This window comes from Brassica napus, chromosome C3 (genome assembly GCF_020379485.1).
Source record: "Brassica napus cultivar Da-Ae chromosome C3, Da-Ae, whole genome shotgun sequence".
Classification (NCBI taxonomy): Eukaryota; Viridiplantae; Streptophyta; class Magnoliopsida; order Brassicales; family Brassicaceae; genus Brassica; species Brassica napus.
The window spans coordinates 52964803-52986509 of NC_063446.1; the positions used below are offsets into that span (position 1 = coordinate 52964803).

A 21707-nucleotide genomic window follows, 5' to 3' on the forward strand; every position below is an offset into this window, starting at 1 on the left:
TGTTGATGCCACTTTTGTGAGCAAAAAGGGGATATGAATAGACTAAAGCAAGTTAAAATGGAGACGTTTTTCTGATGGCAGATAAAAAAAAAATGGAGACGGTTTCTGTCTGATAATGTTGTAGTGAAAACAATGGAGATATGATAGGAGTCTACAGAAAAGTTAATCATATGTTCAAGAAAGAAAAAACAAAATCTGCAGTATCAATAAGCATCTCTTAGTAATGCAATTTGGAAAGTGAACAGAGATCTTGTATTTAAACCAAAACAAAAAAAAAAAAAGCCCGTGGAGTTGATTACAAACATTTAAGTTTACAATGATACAAGTTGACGTCTATGTATGCATATTTGCTTTTCTCTCCTCAGGTCCGGATTGCTGCGTCCTTGCAGAGGTATCACCGGACTGCTTCTGCCGTCCACAGTGAAGCCTACCTCGAAGGAGAATAAAAAAGAAAGTGGGAATAATAACAGACGTAAGTAGGAGAAATGACCATAGTTTTTTTCAAGTGTCAGCAGCTTCTGTGGTGGATGCTGAATCTGTTGGTTCAGCTTCTTCTTTGGTTTGTTCATGAGCAGCTGTCTCCTTCTGCTGTTCAGCTAGACGGCTTATACGTTCAAGCAACTGGGCTGCTTTTCTTTTCCCTCTATCTGTCCCGTTTCCGGCTAAATCTATCAATGGACCCATAAGGCCGAGTTTCTGAGCTTCCACCAGATGTTGTGGATCAGTAGAGCTGAGATGAACTAGAACCGCAGCTGCGTTCTCTCTGTTTCTAGGGGAACCCGATCTGATAAACTCCACCAGGCTCGGGACTGCGTCCAGTGATCCTATGATCGATTTCCCTTCGGGATGGCTAGCGAGAATGGCCAGAATCGCCAGCGCCTCATCGACCATTCCGCTTCCGGTCTCTGTTAAGAGTCTAGTCAAGGTGGGAATCACTCCTGCTCGTATGGCCTTTCCTTTGTTTCCTTGGTAAATGCAGAGGTTGAAAAGTGCAGTAGCAGCATCTTTCTTGCCTCTATGTGTGCCTTCGTTAAGCAGCACAACGAGCGGTGGGATTGCTCCCAAGGCACCGATAGTGACTTTGTTTTCGTCAATCACCGAGAGACTAAAAAGCGTAGCAGCCGCATTCTCTCTAGCCTCCATGCTTCCTTTCTTGAGAACTTGAACTATACCAGGGATAGCTCCAGCAGAAACAATGGCTCCTTTGTTGTTCTCACATATGGAGAGGTTCAGAAGAGCTGTGACAGAATGTTCTTGGATACGAGAATCAGGAGTTGCGAGGAGGCCGACGAGAAGAGGTATGGCTCCAGCTTCGGCTATGGCCACACGGTTGTCTGCATTTCGTTTTGCAAGGAGGCGGATCTCGCCAGCTGCAGATCTTTGGTCCTCTGGGTTTCCGTAAGCGAGTCTCCACATAAGATCTTCGATCTTGTTTGCCTCTGCCGGGGACGAAAAGGACGATACTTTCCTGGGCCTAAAACTGCTAGGAGGTTTTGGAGGCTCAATGTCATTAGCCTCGCACCACTGAGCTATGAGACTACGGAGAACATAGTTAGGTGTGAGCGTTGTGCTTGTTAGCGCCTGCTGTGTTTTTGGACATGTCGAGTGCCCAGCTTCTATCCACTTCTCAATGCAGGTGCGTTCGTAGGTCTGTACACAGAAGAGAGAGAGAGAGAGAGAGATGATCAAACATGAAGAGATCAAATAAATTGAAGTTGAAATGAACTTTACCTGCCCTGTTGAAACAATAACTGGATCTCTCATCATTTCCAGAGATATTGGGCAGCGAAAATCATCGGGAATCACGGGGGGTATCTTCTGACTCGCAGCCGTGGAAGTTTGTCCATTGCTAACCCCTACTTTCTGGTCCTCGCTGTTGTCAGTCTCCATCTGCACAAAATCCTTAATCAGCTTCAGCACCATTGCCATCTCCTCATTGTTTTCACCACCGCTCAACGCAACCATTTCGTGCAGAGCCACTGATTCTTGAGCTAGGTCAGGAATCTCCATCAGCTGTAGCTTGTTTGCAACCCGCTGCAGGGCAGGCTGGTGATCATCCACATCACTGCTTTTGATACACAATGAGTGAAGATCTTGATATAGCTCATCGTCTGATGCATCTACTCTTCCTTTGGCTCGCCGAAACTGACTGAGAACCAGCTCAACCTGCAAAAACAAACAAAACGCCACCAAATCTTGATCCAACTTCAGCACATCTGAACTAATCTAGCTAGGATTTTTACCTGTTCTTTAACTTCATCAGATATGTCAAGATCCTCATAAGGAATCTTACTTAAAGATTGTTCTAGCTGAACGGAAACCTCCAGCAGCTTACTCGTCACTTGTTCTCTCTCCATGACCTACAAACAGAACAAGAAACAGATATCAGTTTCTCAGTGACCACACAGATCTAAACAAAGCAGACGCACCAGATAGATCTTGCTCCCTCCGCTGCAGAATTTGAGATGATCCTTGGCTGAGCTCAAGGCTTCTTTCAAGGAGACCAGCGTCCCCAACGTATCTTCACTGATGGGATCGTTGCTTTCTCTAATCTCCTCGAACATCGGGACAAGCAGCTTCAACCTCCTCGCTAGATTGCTGCATAGCTTCTTCACCGTTATACGGTAATCGGAAACAGACGCAATCTCGGTCACTACATCGATTAAGCTCTGCGCAACGGCACCTTTCTCCTCCTCCATAGTTTACGAATCGGAATAATGAGGAAATGTTTCCCGTTTGAAGAAGACTCAGCTCAAATCAAATCAAATCAAAGAAGGGAGTCATTTGATCCGGAAGAGAGAGAGAGAGAGAGAAGGCGAGGACTTTTCCGCTAACGGCGTTGGCTTTGGTGTCGGCTCACGGGCAACTTGTGCTACTTCTCTTTCGGCTTTACATCTTAACCGGATTAATAATGGTAGTGATAGATTCGACATTTGACCGGTTTTAACTTCTTCTTTTTTTCCTTTTCTTGATCGGTTTAGAGAATACATTGTTGTAGAAAAAGTAATGTTTATGCTGCAAGACTTGACTTATTTTACAAAAGCTAATACTTTGGTGATAGACTTGATACGTTATTATGGATACTACCTAGAGTCATTTCATATGCAGGAGGAAAAACTCCACCCCAACACATCTCCTACATGACCTAAATGAGAGTTCTTAATCTATTTTTAGGACATGTTACCTAAAAGTTTCGGACAGCTCTTTTTATAAACTTTTCTGAAATTTATTAATCTATATTATTAAAACTAGAATATCTCTTAAAAATAATTTTTAATTCATGTTAATATTACCAACTTTATGCCAATGAATTAATAGCTATTAATTAATGTTAGGGCATTTTTGTATACAAGCGATTCGTGCTCAATCTTAAAAATGATAGGAGGAAGGAGACACGTCGTTGAGTGTATTCTCCTGCTTCGATAGTTGATAAATCAGGAGATCCTGCTCTTAGGATACTGCCACATGGATATGGGCTACTATATGTCGTCAGTGCCTTAGAAGCAGTAGGGGAGATTGGTCGTTAGGCGGAGGCCGCCTACCGATAGTGAAGATCACAAGGTTTTCTTGATTTATGATCGATGGTTCCGACTACCAGGGTCGGTCCTTGGGTGCCTCCTGATCTGTAGTTGATGGTTCCGACCATTAGGGGTGGTCCCTGAGCGTATAGGTGTGGAACCGTGGAAGGTGTTTGGGTTTATAGATGCATCCTTCAGTTCATAGTTCATGTATATTGAGGCACAAAACCTAGATGGGCGCAGAGCCTGATGGAGGCACGTAGCCTAATGGAGGCATGTGGCCTAGGGAGCACGGAGCTCTAGTGGGCACATGGCCTAATGGGCACGTAGCCTTGGGAGCACATAGCTCTGTAGTTGGTAGGAGTCATATGTTCTAGGGGGCACATGGCCAGAACAGATGGTAGACTTGTCGACATGCTGCAGTGAGCATGATGTGTCGAGGTGCTTCAGTGAGCATGGAGGGACCCTGCTGATGAGCTGGAGATCGTAGCCTGAGCAAGTAAGTAGAGTTGTAAACGTGCTGCAGGGAGCATATATCTTCATCAAGTTGACAGTAATTGCAGGGATTCGTCGGTTATAAGCATGTAGATGAAGATGGTCTTCTAGGTGCGAAACCTTGTCTTGGCGGCTGTAGAATTGATGAGCTCTGGTTATGGACGTCTTCGACCCCTTTCTTTAGGTTTAGAAACCTATATTTATAGTGGAGGTCGTGCCTCCCTCTTAGGATTTGGAAATATTCATTATATCCTTAGATAATAGAATGTTTCCCTTTTTCGTAAGGAAAGTCATATGTATTGGAATGCTTCCTCTTTTTCTCGAATCTAGGGAGACTCCTTCTTGTCCAAGCTGGTACCTTATTAAAGGAATATTTCCATTTATCCTAAGGCAGGATAAATCACTCGGCCTGGAAGCCGGAGGCAGGACTCAGACCCGGAGGCAGGGACCCAGACCCGGGGGTAGGAACCCAGAACCTGGGGGCAGGAACCCGGAACCTGGAGGCAGGAACTCGGAAGCTGGAGTAATCTCTTCATGGAATATTTTTCCCCAACAGTTTGCCCCTTATTTTCTGGTTTCATGTTTGAAGGCAGGAAATAACATGATTTTCTTCATAGGACTTCGTGAGTCTCACCATGGTATCAAGCTCCTTGTTGAATTTGGAGTAGGACGTCGGCTCGTAGCCTGGGCCATCAAACTCCCTTGTCGATAATGCTCGGATGTACTTGCGGTCGGTCTGAAAGGATTCACATCCTGATTGGAGATATATCGCCTGGAGAATGGGCAATAATCCTTGATTTGATACAGACACGTGGTCTAGATCAGATAGTGTATTCGTCGGTGAACCCAGTGGGCATGATGTCACGGCCTGGACGAATGTAAATAGACTCACAGACATGCTTCAATGGGCATATGTTTGGTCTGAATGAGGATGGTCACGTGGATGTAGTGGTACCCTTCATTCTGATGGCCTGGAAGTGGATAATCAGGAAAAACCACCATGTAAGACCTAGTAAATGCTCTAAGGGAAGACATCACTGTCACACAGGGTCAAGTTGAGCCTGTAAGACTTTCTTCTTCTCCTTTATATGGATGAGACGTTGCCCCCATTGTGGAGATTGGTCAGAGTTGGCTGAAAGTTTGATGGAGAAACCGGGAACGTCTGCATAAAGGGTGATGTTTCTGCTCATACCCCATATTCTTATGCTGCTCCTGTAGCTATACTTGGCCTTAGTTCAGGCAGGACTTCAGTTTGCATTTCTGGAGGCTCTCTGGTTCCATGAATCGTGTGGGGGAGTATATGGGTCAGGACCCAAGAATTCTAAGAGGGAGAATTTTGGCGAGGCTAAAGATTGGGGGGATGAGGAGGTTTAGTAAGACCCGGAGGCCGAAACTGAGGATTTTCATGCTTGATTATACTAGCCTTGCTTGCGCCTCTTGAGCTTGTAAAAGCTGTAATGGACTTTCATTCAGGTCTTCGTGCCGGTCTCCTTATTGCGTTTAGCATACTTGATGCTCCTTAAGGTTTTGATGTTGTAGCTGTAGCTTCTTACCTCGTCTCGGGATTGTACTTTGACTTTTGGCAGGGGGGCGTTCAGCATGTTCATCTTGGTACTCGGAGATAACCTAGTTGTCTCTTGGTTCCGGAGTAGAATTCTTGGACATGTTGTTTGCGGTGAGCGGTAGTGTCCATGCCGAATAGAGAAGGTGGAACCACTAGTTGAACTCTGTCATTGATTCTTGGCCACTCTCAACTATGTAATATTGCAATTTTCCCCCGGAGGTAGGCTACAAGCAATGCTAGGATGGTCTTGTGTCGTGCTTTCCTGGAGGATCCTGGGCATGTTTTCCCAGAATCTGAAGATTTAGAGATACATCCTTCTGAAACTCATGGCTCGTGGGTGCGATTCTTCATAAATCGGAGGTTGTATGGACTTTCGTCCAGGAACCTGGAGACTGGATGGACTTTCGTCCTGCAACCCGGAGGCTGGATGGACTCTCGTCCTCGAACCTGGAGGCTGGATGGACTCTCGTCCTGGAACCCGGAGGCTGTAGGGTGAATCCCTTCTTCAAACCCGGAGGTTTTAGGATGTAGCCCTTTTGGACCCGGAGGTCCTAAGGTGTTATATCGAGCTCTGCCCCTGTGAGTAGGCTGCTCTTAATTGTGTGCGACATTGCACTCTGCCCCCGTAGGTAGGCCACTATAAATGTCGTTTTTTAGATGTTGCATTCTGCCACTTGTAAGTAGGCCACTATCGACATCTGTCTATAAGTTCGTAAATTTTCAGACGGGTATCGCATTCCACCTCCCTTAGGTTAGTTTCTATCAATATAAATTCCCCTACGAAGGGTCCATGGACCTTCGTTTCTGGACCGGAGGCCGTTTATAACCCAGAGGTGTTTTTTGAACCCAGAGGTCACTTTTGGACCTGGAGGTCATGTGGGAATCCGGAGTATCTCCTTTAGATCCTGAGATCGTATCAGGACCCGGAGATCATGTGGGAACCCGGAGGTTCTCCTTTCGATCCTGAGATTGTATCTGGACCCGGAGGTCATGTGGGAACCCGGAGGTTCTCCTTTCGATCCTGAGATCATATTTGGAACCTGGAGGTTGAGTAAGGACCCGGAGGTCGTTTGGGAACCCGGAGGTTGAGTAAGGACCCAGAGGTCGTTTTAGACCCGGAGATCGTTTCGAACCCGGAGGTTGCTCTAGACCCGGAGGTCGTTTTGAACCCGGAGGTTACTCTGGACCCGGAGGTCGTTTGGGAACACGGAGGTTCCTCTAGCCCTGGAGGTTTACCTTTTTCAGGCCCTGAGATGTTTTTAGGACCAGAAGACTGTATGGGGACCCGAAGGTTCTTAATAACCCGGGGGTTCTGATCTAATAACCCTGAGGTTATCTTTAGACCCGTAGTAAGAACCTAGAATATTTGGTTTTGCAGGGACCGTACTCCGCCTTCCTAGGTAAGAATACTCCTGGTACCTGTTCGAATTTCGCATTATGCCGCTAGGAAGCTGGCCACTATCGAGTTCCTATGTTGTATTCTCCTTCTGCAAGAAGTCACTGACAGGCTTAGAGGGTGCTGGTGTGGGTGTTATGACCCAAGTGCCAGGCTTCGCTGCTTTCCACGTTTGGAGAAGCAGGGTTTTAATTGATCCTTGTATTTCACAGTACTTTTGCAATAATTATACCATGTGTTCCCTGTATTGCGCATACTCATTCCTGTTTTATGTCTCATACCCATTATCGCTCCCTGTACAAACTCTGAGTTTAAATACAGTACTTTTGCGTTTGTATTTAATATGCTCCATGCTTGAGAGTAACCGTGTAAGCTCCTCAGGTAGTACCTTTGCATTATATGTAATATGCTCCCTGCCTGAGAGTAGCGTGTAAGCTCCTCAGATAGTACTTTTGCATTATATGTAATATGCTCCCTGCCTGAGAGTAGCGTGTAAGCTCCTCAGGCAGTACTTTGCATTATATGTAATATGCTCCCTGCCTGAGAGTGAGCGTGTAAACTCCTCAGGCAGTACCTTGCATTATACGTACTTCGTATCCCTCATGGGAGTAGGCTCTTAAGCAGGAGTACTATATTTGACCGCATACTATGGCTTGTGGTAGCCCATTCCTACGATTGTAAAATATTTTCCATGCGTCATATGTGTGGGTTTTCCACTTACGCGCAAGATCATAGGATCTAGTAATCCATTTTATTGATCTGGAGGCATGGATGGATACATGGGCCAGAGCCGGAGCTTCTCTTAACAGGAACCTGGAGGCCGGTGTCCTGCCCGAGGCCTGGATGATTTTTCCCAACCAGTTTGCCCCTTATTTCTCGATTTCGTCCTCGGACTAGGGGAATAACCTGTGCACTCAAGTCAACCGGAGTTGCTCATTCTCAGGAGGCTTCCCCTAAGCAGGACATCGCTCCAGTAATCCTTCTTTTCCAGGTTCTTCTAAGGTCTGGACCGCGTTCGAACCTGGAGGAGAACAAGTTTGCCCGGGATAGACCGGGGTCTAGTAGACGTTTCCAGGTTCTATACTTGCTTAGAGATGACCTGGCGAGGTTCAGGACCTTGGTTGCATTCCATTGGATGTCAAGACTTATTCATGGGGCTCGTGGCCTGAAGTAGTTCTCTCCTGGTTGGCGCAAGACCTGATGGAGAATCGTTCGATGCTTCAGTGGGCATCAACGTCAGCTTGCCGGTAGCAGGTCCCTTGGGCTTGGCGTGAACAGGACGTTGCTCTGAAATCTCCTTTTCCAGGTTCTTTTTAGGCCTGGGCCATGTTTGAACCTGGAGGAGAGATGATTTCCCCGAGATACACAGCAGTCTAATGGATATTCCCAGGCATGTGGCTTGTTTAGGTCGAGTGACCTAGGGAGATTCAGGATCCTGGCCTTGCATGTCAATGGATGGCAAGACTCGTAGGTTTGGCTGGTGAAGATCACTTGTATATGTTGAAATCTGTTGTAGGTGATATGTTGCCCCGCTCGGAAGTAGGAATTCTTGATCTCGGATTTGCATTGCAGTGATAAGCGAGATTTGTCTTCCTGGCGCAGGACCTCGGTGGCGCATAGCAACATATTTCCTGGATCCGAAAGGCACATGACCGGGGCAAGGAAACGAATTATCGATTTACTTCTTACTTATGTGCCCCCATGATTGGATATCGGCTGGAGGATGATCTTCTGAAGAGAATACACCCTGATTCTAGGATGGAGAAGTTCTGTACTAGGTAATAGTCGAGTGAAGACCGTGATTTTTCTCATTCTTTCTTCGGGAGGAACGAGACCCTTTGATGAGGCGTGGAAGCCGATTCTTTGTCGTACTACCCTGAGGTATCGACGTATGTCGTGTAGGAACTCGTAGTCCCTGATGATTCTTCTTTGGAATCTAAGGCTCCTAAGGGCTTCATGTTCTGATCTTGTTGGACCTGTAGATTTATCCTTGGGAACCTGGAGGTTTCGAGGAATTAATGCTCTGACACAGGAGGATCTATAGATATTGCACCCGGAGGTGAATATTTGTTTTGCAGTCTCGAACCCAGAGTCTTTATTGACTTAATACAACATCGCACTTTGTCCTCCGGAGATGGACCACTCTCGATGTCGATTGGATGTGGGCTGTTGTCGAGATAGCACCCGTTCCCTTCTGTGGAGCCATTCGGAGTGCCTTCAAGATCTATGGGACAGCTTCGTGGTAATAAAAATTTTGTGGAACGCGTGGTCCTGCAGTTTCTGGTACTCTTAGCTTGTCTCAAGTCTTTCTATTTTGTCATCTTGGATGTATCTTCTCGAAATCCGGCGATTGCGGAAATATCCTCCTTAGGTCCGGAGGATCTGGAATTTATCCTCCTGAAACCTGGAGGTTTGTGGGCTTAGTCCCAATGAACCCGGAGTTCGTGGAACTGATTCTCTTGGAAACCGAAGGTTTTGGGGTAGACCCTTCTGAAACATGGAGGTTCCCGGATGCTGGCGAGCTCCTCTATCTGCCTTGCCAATGACCTTTGTACCTCTGGCGTATGAGCAATATTTCTGCTCTTTGCACCAGGACGGCACTCCCTGTGTGCTTTTGTTCTTTCAGGTAAAGCAACAGTACTTCTCTATCCTGGGAGTATGGGTTGACATGATCTCATGTGATCTTGGACCCAGATTGGTCCATAGGCAGGAATTAACCTGGGTTTGGAGCCGGAATCGGTTGTTTAGATAGCAGGAGTTCACAAGGATGAGGTGATTCTTCTCTTGCTTCACGCAGGGGTTAGCGTTTTCTGGATGTCATTCGATGACTCGTCGCCTCATCTTGAATCTCCTTTGGCACAGGCATGTTGATGGGATTTGTTGATGCGTGTTGCCCCTTGGGTTAACGCTTAACTTATTTACCCCTGCTTTCCTCCTGGTCGCGTCCTCCCTTAGAAATCTTGAGAGGCACGTGGCATTGGCTTCATCTAGAGGTATATCAGAGTATATTGCCAGGAAAAGCGGTAGTAAGGAGGTCGGAGCTTGCTTTTCGTGGAGTTATTAGATTTGACCTCCTTGCAAGGTGAGCAGCCAAAGAACTGGAATCTGGGATCCGAAACCTGGAAGCTGGAACCCGGAATCCAGAGGGTTGGCTTTTTCTTTTGGATGAATAGTAGCGGGAACGTGTGTTCTCCGGCTTCTTTTACTCCACTTTGTTCCAAATGAGTAAAGGCTATGAAGACCAGCACTCCTTGATGTAGAGTTTGCATTTTCTCTGGCTCTTTTGCAAGAGGCGGAGCAGCAGTGTTCCCGGCGCTTGGGCAGGGTTCCTTTCGCGGAACAACTCCAGTCGAATTTAACAAGTACTGTAAGGCGTTGTGTCCCCTAGCTATCAGGCTTATCTAGGATTCTACTACCACTTAGATTCTAGAACCTAAAGAGAAAGGTAATTATCCAGTTACCTCTTAGTGGTTGTCTGGTATGCCTGCAGTATTTCCAGGAACTCCTCTTCTGACTCCTCCTGTATGGAAGCGTTGATGGCGTCTAGGGCTTGCTATATTGTTGCCGGTTGATTACCCACTGATATTGATGTTGGTGATGACTGCTCACGTCAGGCCCAAAGGTTGTAGAGGCTTGATATATAGTTAAGACCCGGAACCAGCAGGAACCAAAGATTGTAGAGGTCGGCTTTGAGGTTAGGACCCAGAACCGACAGGAACCAACGACTGTAGAGGTCTGACTTGTGGTTTAAGCCTGGGACCAGCAGAAACCAAAGACTGTAGAGGTCTGACTTGTGATTTAGGCCCGGGACCAGCAGGAACCAAAGACTGTAGAGGTCTGACTTGTGGTTTAAGCCCGAGACCAGCAGGGACTAGCAGGAACTAGTAGGTAATTCCTTTATTGGATCTTGCTACTGATGTTAGCATGGTGCTACCCTCCCATGGGGAGGTGTTTCCAGCCGTGCGAACCATGGGTCCAGTGAGAAGAAGTTGTTTCTTACCCCCAGGTGGCTGGGGTTGAGAGATTTTGCAGGAATAGATGTAATGTCTCTTCTGCCTATCACATTATCACGTAGTATATGTCTGCACCTCATTCTAGCGCCAAACTGTTAGGTTATTTTTGTGTACAAGCGATCCGTGCTCATCTCTACGAAATGATAGGAGGAAGGAGACACGTCGTTGAGTGTATTCTCATGCTTCGATAGTTGATAAACCAGGAGATCATGCTCTTAGGATACTGCCATATGGGTATGGGCTAGTATATGTCGTCGGTGCCTTAGTAGCAGCAGGGGAGATTGGTCGTTAGGCGGGGGCCGCCTACAGATAGTGAAGATCTCAGTGTCTTCTTGATCTATGATCGATGGTTCTGACTACCAGGGTCGGTCCTTGGGTACCTCCTGATCTGTAGTTGGTGGTTCCGACCATTAGGGGCGGTCCCTGAGCGTCTAGGTGTGGAACCGTGGAAGGTGTTTGGGTTTATAGATGCATCCTTCAGTGGGGATTGCCTACGTACCATTCAGTGAGAGATCAAACCGTTCGTAGTTCATGTATTTGGAGGTGCTGGGGTCAAAATCGGTCACGACGGAATCAATGTCTGAAAGTCCGTAAAAATCGGCATGAACGTTTTTACGAAAAATAAATCTTTGGAAAATATTTATTCTTACAAAGAGCCCTGCGGAAGAAACACGAGACGTCGGAGAAAAGCCCAAAAATGGTCGCACGGTCTCTACGAAGCGACCGAGCCCCAGCCAAGCTCGGTCACCACGTAGCAACCGAGCACACGTCCCGCTCGGTCCCTACGTAGCGACCGAGCATCCGTCCCGCCCGGTCGCTACGTAGTGACCGAGCTCGAGCCAAGCTCAGTCGCTACGTAGCGACCAAGCATCTGTCCCGCTCGGTCGCTATGTAGCGCTGAAGCCAAGCTCGGTTGCTACGTAGGGACCGAGCGTCCGTCTCGTTCGGTCGCTACGTAGCGACCGAGCTCTTCCAAAACGTCTATACGACACGAATCCATGAATTCTCGTCTACCCTTCGATGCTGTCTCCCGAAGACCATAGCGAACCCATTTCATGTTTTCCGCCATTCGAAGTCATCAATCAAACTTTACGATAAAAACCGTGGAAAGTTCATTTTTGTCGAAAGAAGTCGTAATAAACGCTTCAAGTCGAAAGACAGCCCAAAAGGACCTAAGGCATGACTCGAAGCCCACCTTACGATTTCTTAACCAGCAGCCCGTAAACCGTGGGACGGGTTACGCTTGGTTCGCAAAGAAAGATAAATATCAAGTTTCCGCAGATAAATACGAAATTTTGAATATAATTACGAAGATCGGGAAAAATGGAATATCTCCATTTTTAGGCAATGACGGCTTAAGGGCAGAATGGGAAAAGCGTAAACCGACTTAGGAGCGAGTATATAAGGAGTCCTAGGCGAGAGGCATGAGGGACAACTCTTTAGACTTAGAACTCTCGACACTTAGAAACTCTGAGGCATTATTCTCGACATGCTCTGTTTCCATGACTGGCACCTGATTACCAGACGAACGTGCACAAGCAGTTCGATCTCTTGGTTCACTCTTGAACTACGTTCGGCTTGATCCTCGAAAGGGGTACGTAGGCAACCTTTCATAAGGTTCAGTCCGAAATCAATCAAAAACATTTTCTGTATTTCTTCGTCTTTTGTTATCAAGCTGCGAGTCAACTAGGTTTGAGCTTTTAGGCCGCTAGAACTAGGTAACTCGCTGACAGCCTTTGCGGCCAAAGCTTTTATGATCTCTTGTAATGATCGCAACGCTCTCACGCGGACTCGAAATAAGATCTACTGTTTTCTCTAAACTCGTTAGTTATCTTTTCATGATTTCCGCATATATTTGGTCACTTGTCGTTGGCTCTCACAGAGATCAGGGACCTCTGAGAAATTAGGGTTTTCCTAGTTTCCTAATTTAAACGTAAATCGATAGTGCGAATTTCGGTTCCTACAGTTTGGCGCTAGATGGACGGGTGGTACGGATTACTCTAACTCATAGCCGCAAAACGCTTGATCAAAAAAATGTCTGCAAATACGAAAGAGAAAATCGCAGTTCGCAACAACGCTAGTAAGAAAACTCCAGCCGCCACTGCGCCTATTGCCAACGCCTATCCAAACGCCACAGTTCTTGAGAAAATTGAAAACCTTGCTGCGAGTTTTCGCCACAGGAAGTGCAATGAAACGAGCTATTGATTTCTCTTTTTAAACATAAAGGGAAACGATAAATCTTATCAAACCCCGTAAGTTTGGCTCATTACCGAACAAAAGAAATCTAAATGCGTAAGGGTTTTACCAAAACACGTTTTCCGAAAACAAATCATGGAAAAAGGAAGCGCAACAAATCGATTACACAGCTCGGTCGCTACGTAGCGACCGAGCAAGCACACGGCTCGGTTGCTACGTAGCGACCAAGCTCAAGCCAAGCCCGGTCGCTACGTAGCGACCGAGCACGCACACAGCTCGGTCGCGACGTAGCGACCGAGCTCCAGCCAAGCTCGGTCGCTACGTAGCGACCGAGCACGCACACAGCTCGGTCGCTACGTAGCGACCGAGCACGCAAGCGACCGAGCACGCACACGGCTATGTCGCTACGTAGCGACCGAGCTCAAGCCAACTCTCCACTCGCTACGTAGCCACCTGTCATGCCTAAAAAAGGTCCTCCTTTGCGTTCTCTTTTGAATCCTCATCGTAACGCTTTTCGTTTCATCTCAATCGGAGTTTCCGTTGAGATTTTACGACGAAAACAAGTAGGACTCTTCTTGGCTTGCTTTGACTCGCTACATAGCGACCTGTTAGACCTCCACTCGCTACATGGCGACCTGTCATGCCTCAGAAAAGTCCTCCTTTGCGTTCTCTTTTGAAACCTCATCGAAACGCTTTTCGTTTCGTCTCAATCGGAGTTTCCGTTGAGATTTTACGTCGAAAACAAGTAGGACTCTTCTTGGCTTACTTCTACTCGCTACATAGCGACCTGTCAGACCTCCAGCTCGCTACATAGCGACCTTTCAGGCCTAAAAAGGCTCCTCCCTTGTGTTCTCTTTTGAATCTCGATCGAAACGCCTTTCGTTTCGTCTCAATCGGAGTTTCCGTTGAGATTTTAGGACGAAAACAAGTAAGACTCGTCTAAACTCCATCGCTTGCTCCTACTCACCCTTACCTCCATCTTTGTGTTCTCCTTCAAATCTCGATCGAAACGTCTCTTGTTTCGTCTCGATTGGAGTTACCATTGAAACTTTACGATAAAAAAAAAAATCCCGCAAAGACTAGTTTTCTCGCGTGGATTCAGATTAATCGTATAATACGGCAACGATTAACTTAACACCTTAGCCGCCTCAACTATACGATTACGTTGAACCTTTTTATTGACTTCGTATCAGTCAAGTTCAGAAGATAAATGTCAAGTTTCAAAGGATAAACACCAATATCGAAAAAGGCGAACATACACAAGAAGAGGAAGGGGAAATGAGCAACCAAAACTGAGAAGAGACAGAACTGCATCTTCGAGAGAACTAAGGTATTTGCGACTTGAAATTTTTGAAATCAGACTTGGAGTTTTCGTAGGAAATTACTAAGAAATAAAAACGCCTTTGAGACTGCCATAGAACTTTAGGGAACGTAAAACCTAGGTGGATAGTCTAGCGAACTAAGTCTTAGGTGATTTTTCCTGTCTCAATATATTGCCCCATAACTGTTCATCCAGATCTTGCAAACCGATCTAAACTCCCCGAAAATTGAGAAACGATCGCCACGCATATCAAGCTTGCTTCCTAAGGAGAGAAAAAACTAGAGACATGAACGTCGTCTTAAAACCGATTCGTTTCTGGCAATTCTCTCGGAACCGACATATTCCAAGTCTTCAACCTGGAAACAACCAAATCACATTCCAAGCGTCGTCTTCAAACCGACTCGGACTGTCGATCATTCTATTCCTCGAGAAAAAAGGGACGGAGTAGGTGCGTATACTATACTCGTATACTCCCATACTTCAAAAACATATTCAAACAATGCGATGTCTCGTGAAGATCAAGAAAACGCTTTCGACAAGAAAATGCTTTCGACAAAGCAAACTCTCGTAGAAATATGCGGAAAAATATTCATACAATGCGATGTCTCGTCAAGATCATCCTAAAAGCAAACGACAGTCTGAGATTCGTCTAAACGCTAGGAACTGATCCAAATCAGGTTGGAAAAATTCTCAAAGACTATACAGCATCTATCATCGCAATCATTCGTTTAGAAAACTTCTGCCAAACTTCATAATGAAAGTCGATGATTTGCTGAAGTCTAGATGGGGGAGGAGCCTGATGGGCGCGGAGCCTGATGGAGGCACGTAGCCTGATGGAGGCGCGTAGCCTAATGGAGGCATGTGGCCTAGGGAGCACAGGGCTCTAGTGGGCACATGGCCTAATGGGCACATAGCCTTGGGAGCACGTAGCTCTGTAGTTGGTAGGAGTCATCTGTTCTAGGGGGCACATGGCCGGAACATATGGTAGATCTGTCGATATGCTGCAGTGAGCATGATGTGTCGAGGTGCTTCAGTGAGCATGGAGGGACCCTGCTGATGACCTGGAGATCGTAGCCTGAGCCAGTAAGTAGAGTTGTTGACGTGCTGCAGGGAGAATATATCTTCATCTAGTTGACAGTAATTGCAGGGATTCGTCGGTTATAAGCATGTTGAAGAAGATGGTCTTCTAGGTGTGAAACCTTGCCTTGGGGGCTGTTGATTTGGTGAGCTCTGGTTATGGACGTCTTCGACCCCTTTCTTTAGATTTAGAAACCTATATTTATAGTGGAGGTCGTGCCTCCCTCTTAGGATTTGGAAAAATTCATTATATCCTTAGATAATAGAATATTTCCCTTTTTCTTAAGGGAGGTCATATGTATTGGAATACTTCTTCTTTTTCTTGGATCTAGGGAGACTCCTTCTTGTCCAAGCTGGTACCTTATTAAAGGAAGATTTTCATTTATCCTAAGGCAGGATAAATCACTCGGCCTGGAAGTCGGAGGCATGACCTAGACCCAGAGGCAGGAAACCAGACCCGGGGGTAGGAACCCAGAACCTGGGGGCGGAAACCCGGAACCTGGAGGCAGGAACCCGGAACCTGGAGTAATCTCTTCATGGAATATTTTTCCCAAACAATTAATTTGTTAGATTAATCTCTATACAAACTTCCAAAACCAGGACAATTGGTCCACCTACCTTTTCTCTCTATGTTCACTTCTGACATAAACTTCATGCTTAGATCTCCTCTCTGATCTCTGACTTCGGTTGTCTGATTGTGAGAGGGCTGTTTCATTTCTCCTTCTCTTGTTTTTGCATGGATCTCTTCCGTGTATTGATAATTTCAGGAGCATATATGGTGGCGAATCCGGTTCGAGCTCGTTGTTGGTTTGGTTCAGCTTTGTCGATGGCGGCAGTTCTTTACGGTTTCTGATTATTGAGGACAAAGTCGGTCTCTCGCTTCTTCAAGAGTCACCGTCGGATATCTTGTTTGAACTCACTCTCTGGGGTTCTTCGGCGGAGATTTAGTGAAAATGGGTGGTGGTTTGCGTCGGGGAGGAGATTTTCAAGGCGGAGGCATTATATATGCATGAACTTCCAGGTACTTGAGTAGGCTTTTGAGGGCGACAAAAAAGAGTGAAAGACGATTCCGGAAACAGTTGACTGTGGATATGATCTACAAGTCTGATCTGCATGGAATTCACCGATTGGGTTCTCCTTTCTCCTCCACGATTTCTCCCTATACTTTGCATAGTTCTTCCAGTGAAGCATTTTCACTAACTAGAGGGGTGGCAGCTTCAAAGGAGATCGGTTTCTGGTATGTTCGGTTGTAGTCTCCTTCTCACTGGTGTGGCGGCTCTGTCTTGGCACGATAGAGAGTGGTGCTAGGATTTTAACGGGTGGACTTCTTTTGGGCTTGAATGCTCATGGATTTCGGATAATCGGGCCCATTTGAGAATATTGTAGGGCTTTTTATATAATTCATGTTGTATTAGAAAAAATCATTACTGAAAACATTTTTTCAAAAAAACTAAACGCAATTAACTAAGCAAAATTTATTTATTTTATTAAATTATTCTCTAACCAAAATTAAAATTATTCTCTAACTGGATTATTCTCTGCAGACTTTAAATGTTATATATATATATGTGTATATTATTATTTTATTTCATATACAAAATATCAAGTATAAATGTTTTTGTTAAAACATATAAAGTTATTTTCAAATATATGTTAAATAATTCAATGATTAATATAATTCTTACATATGTATTTGAATTATAAGAATATAATTAAATAGAATTTATTTGGCATATAAAAATTTAGAGACATATCTATCTATCTATCTTATTAAAATATAAATACATTTTATTTTGGAAAGATATATTTATTTATATACATAAATATAATAATTGATGCTTTAATTTATAAACAAAGACATCAAAAGTGGTTACTAAAGTTAAGATTGGTTTTATATCCAATCCTAGTATGAGCAATCAACAAATTATAGATAATAAAAACCATCTATCTATCACAAATGTTACTCTATACGGACGCATGTTATAAATGGAATAAACATCCATACGTACGCATGTTTTTCCAACCATATCCTTAATTTATAAGTATATTTTATTAAACAAATATTTGTGTGGATGCACCGGTTAAATTCTAATTCTTAGTTAAAACGTTTAATTTAGACAATTGAAAATTTTCAAAAAACCAAATCTCTGTAACTTTTTTCAAATGTTTTTAAAATCAGTCTATCTATACACAATAATCTCAACCAAAAAAACATTATGGAAGAATATATTTCATCTTTCCAACTGACGAATATATTCTTAACTTTTATCTATTCTTAGCACTCGTAGATTATATTAAAATATACTTTTCCTATATAAAAGATCGACGTTTTAACTACTTCACACATATTAAGACAGTAATCATTTACTATACTTTTCATTACAATTTACTTTTATTGTAATTTATAATTCAATGATGCATGTATATTATTGAAAAACATTATTTTACAAAAAAAAAAAGCTTACAAAATAAAAATGCATTAGCTTTTTTTTTTATATCAAACGGCTGATCTATTACTCAAATGTAATACAAGTCCCTATAAAATGATCTCGCTATTTTAGCTAATGAATCATAAGATACATTTTCGGAAATAAAAACAATCGAGAAATATGGAAATCTGCTCTGCAGCTTCTGTAGCTCATCTAATTCAGTCGAGAAGTTGGGCCATGCTCTTGGGTCTTGAATCATCGAGAGACTAGAGACTTACAGTCAGTGTCAAAAGCCTGACACGGCGAAAAGCCTGACACAGCGATACCTAAAGCATGCACTCCATCGCCCATAATAGGGTTTCGAGCTCTGAGTGAAGTGGTGAAATTCTTCGTCGCTGGTTTCGTGCTCCCAATAGTTGAGGCGTCATGTGTCCATGATCCATATATCATGCATCTCTCAGAGTTTGTTATCTGCTCAGGGTTTTGTGTAACTACATGCTCCTCTTGTTTGATGTTTGATTCGAAGTAAGCATGACATTCCGATTCAGCATGTCGGACAGTTTCCAACGGATCCCTGTCTATTTTTCTGAATAGTTTATCATTCTTCGTTTTCCAAATATACCAAATAAAAATGTATTAGTTAAAGTCAGATCACAAATCTTTTGTATATAATAAAAAATTAAAAAATCAATATTTTATATACATAGAGAGTATATATAGAATATCCAAAATTATATCATGGTGATGTATAAGATATAGTTTTAAAATTTTACAACATAAAATATTATTTCCAAGAATCTTATACCTATATTCACTATTCGGCGGCGATCCCTAATAGGTTTATTCAACATTTCGTTTTTTATTGGTCTCTTAATCGTTCGTAATTTGTAATTTGTAATTTTATTATTTTCTAGTCAAAAAAAAATATTTTATTAAACAAAGTATTGAACTTAATCTACGTGGAAATTTTAGTCACGTGGAAATGCTAGCCCCCAGACCAGTATCCGGTGACCAATCAGAGCGTTTGAGATAGGAGTAGAGTAGCTATGCTCACATGCCTTTAAAAGAGCACGCTTCTATGGCTCGGCTTACATATAATCAGCTCAGTAAACAATAGAGATGCGGACTCGTATCTGCCTTTGCAGTGTGTTTCTAGTTTTCACCTTTAAAATTCGAACCACCTGTTCGGACTCTTGTCTCCTGTGTGACTGTATAGTCAACTCATAATCTGCCAATTACGTGAGACTTCGTTCATTAGGTTAGAATTTTTCAGCTCGTAATTAAACTGAAGACAATGTTCCATGAGATTTACAAACATGCTAAAATAAAAATTACACCTTTTCTTCTATTAATTTTCTTAACATGTTTGACTGTTTTTCATTTTGTACATCAAAAGAAATGGAATATATGACGTTATCAGGCAGAGTACTAATACTGTTTTAATGTTTGTTCTTTTATAAGAGTATTAAATTTATAAAAGCGTGATAACCTCGAAAGGGGAATGTTTTTTTAGCAGACGGGGAATACTGTTAGATATGTCATAAGTGCAACGATCAACATGACAACATGGATGAATGTTTGCTTTGATTGGGGTATTGGGGAATGGGGACTAAAAGTTAAAGACACACAAATGTCAAGATTCAGTTTCAGCATCCCTCAAGCCCCAAGAACATCTCCAACACTGAATTTCAAATTAGAGATATAAGAGTAAAATAATAATATTTTTCCATTCAAAGAAAAAGAATAATAATAATAATATTAATTTAGTATTGAATAAATATTTTTATTTATATTAAATATATTATTTGCTAAGGCCTGCTCATATCAAATGATTGCATCATGTTCATGCTTAACTCATCATTATTTAATCTCCCCGTAACCCATCAGCATTTGTTTATTCACTATCACATCTAGCTATATCATCATTATTCTCGTTACCTCAAATTAACTTTGGAAGGTTTTTCAGAGCAACTCAAGATAATATTTCATATAAAATTATGGTTTTCTCTGTTTCGATTCTTTTTCTGTTATGAAATTAACTAAAAATACAAGAATCTAAAAATTTAATGAAACGTAATAATATTTTTAATATAATAGCGTATAAATAAAAAACAAATTAAAGATATTTCATACACCGACGGATATGTAAAATAGATAATAAGTAGATAAATATCAGGATTTTTTTTCAAATATGAACTAAAATTTTAAGTCAAACACAAAAATAACTCATGTGTTTTTTTGAAATTTTATTTTTTTCTATTCAATCTAGAAGTTCGAGTAATTCACGAAAATGTTATTACTTTTTTTTTTCTTTTTCAAAAATGAGTGTTTTACCTTATCATCCTCATATTCACCAAATATTTACAATATTATCATTGCCATCAATACACTAACCACCATGAACAACCAACTTGAAACTCTTAATGCACCAAAGTTCCGATTTTTACTCTTCATATCTCATTATTTATGCACACAAATCACATCTCTTTCACTCTCTCTTCAAATTCATCTTAAAAAACCAAGATTTTGATTCCAAGCTTTGTAAAGTTCATAGAGACATTGAAGCTCATGATTCGTGATCATTAACGACTTGGTAGCTTCTGTAGTGAAGTTCTGGGTGCTTGGAGAAGCTAAGCAACTCATCTCACCGGTTCAAGGTATGAAATCGTTTTTTTTTCTCAGATCTGTTCGCGAAGACTCCAGGAAGACTTTCAGAAGACTTTGCTAAATGTGTTCTCCATCAAGAAGACTTCCCTAAAAGTCTTATAACTTTCCTTTGTTAAGAAAAAACCGAAAAATCTCAGAGAAGACTTCTCGACAAGTCTTCTCGGACAAACATGTTAGGTTTGCAATTGACCGAAGTTTGTCAGAATTTGATTTTTTATAGAAGACTAAGTCTTTTGAAAGTTTTTCCGAAGTCTTCTCACAGTCGCAAGAAGTCTACGTGGATTACTTTTGCAATTGAAAAATAATAGTAAAACATTAAATATAAATGAGAAGACTTCTAAAGACTTCCGGAAGAAGTCTGCGTGGGTTTATTTAGAAGTCTTCACAAATTTTATTTCGGGTTTTGGTCAAACCTTTGTTTACGAGAGACGAGAGATTTCTAGAGAAATATTTTCTGGAAAAGTCAAATATAGTCAATGGCAAAAGTATCCTAGGTAGAATTCTTGCGACACTGTGAGGACTTTCAGAAGACTTCTAGAAGTCTTCTATAAAAAGTCAAATTTCTGACAAACTTCGGTCAATTGCAAAACTAATCTGTTTATCCGAGAAAAAATTTCAAATTCAAAAGTAAGCCAATATTTACAAAGAAAGACTTCTCAAGATGTCTTCTGAAGAATAGGCTTCTTCCTTCGAAAATTTGTAATTGCAAAAATGACCTAAATAGAAGACTTTAGGTCAGTGTTTAATAAACTTTTATTTTCTTTACAATTTAAATGAATTTTTAATATTTTCTTATTACACTACAAGAAAACATAAGTTTAACGATGGCAGTATTCCTCGCTAATTCCTCGTAAAAGAGGCTTTACGAGGAATTAGCGAGGAAACACGTTTCGTCGTTATTCGTTCGTCATAACGCATATTTTCTCGACAATTCGTCGTAACTTAGCAAGGAAAACGTTTCGTTGTAAGGACGAAGTATCATATTTCGTCGTAAAGACCACGTAAATATTTCACGTAAGAATGTCGCTATA

The 21707-nt window shown here is 42.7% G+C and overlaps 1 protein-coding gene across 1 annotated transcript; it reads right to left on the reverse strand.

The window, feature by feature from the left end:
• Positions 1-235: 235 nt before the first annotated feature.
• LOC106347535 (U-box domain-containing protein 13-like) lies at positions 236-2911 on the reverse strand. The gene is made up of 4 exons (XM_013787101.3): positions 2430-2911; positions 2244-2360; positions 1732-2166; positions 236-1650 (listed from the first exon to the last, which is right to left on the reverse strand). Exons 1-4 carry the CDS (start codon positions 2697-2699, stop codon positions 502-504), a joined length of 1971 nt encoding a protein of 656 aa, XP_013642555.2. The 5' UTR covers positions 2700-2911; the 3' UTR covers positions 236-501.
• Positions 2912-21707: the final 18796 nt, after the last annotated feature.

Excerpts from the sequence above, each read along its gene's own strand:
- LOC106347535 (XM_013787101.3), bottom strand. The coding sequence starts at position 2,699 with ATGGAGGAGGAGAAAGGTGCCGTTGCGCAGAGCTTAATCGATGTAGTG. Across the intron at positions 2,361-2,429 it reads GAGGGAGCAAGATCTATCTG|GTCATGGAGAGAGAACAAGT; the intron begins GTGCGTCTGCTT and ends TTCTGTTTGTAG. Across the intron at positions 2,167-2,243 it reads CTGATGAAGTTAAAGAACAG|GTTGAGCTGGTTCTCAGTCA; the intron begins GTAAAAATCCTA and ends TTGTTTTTGCAG.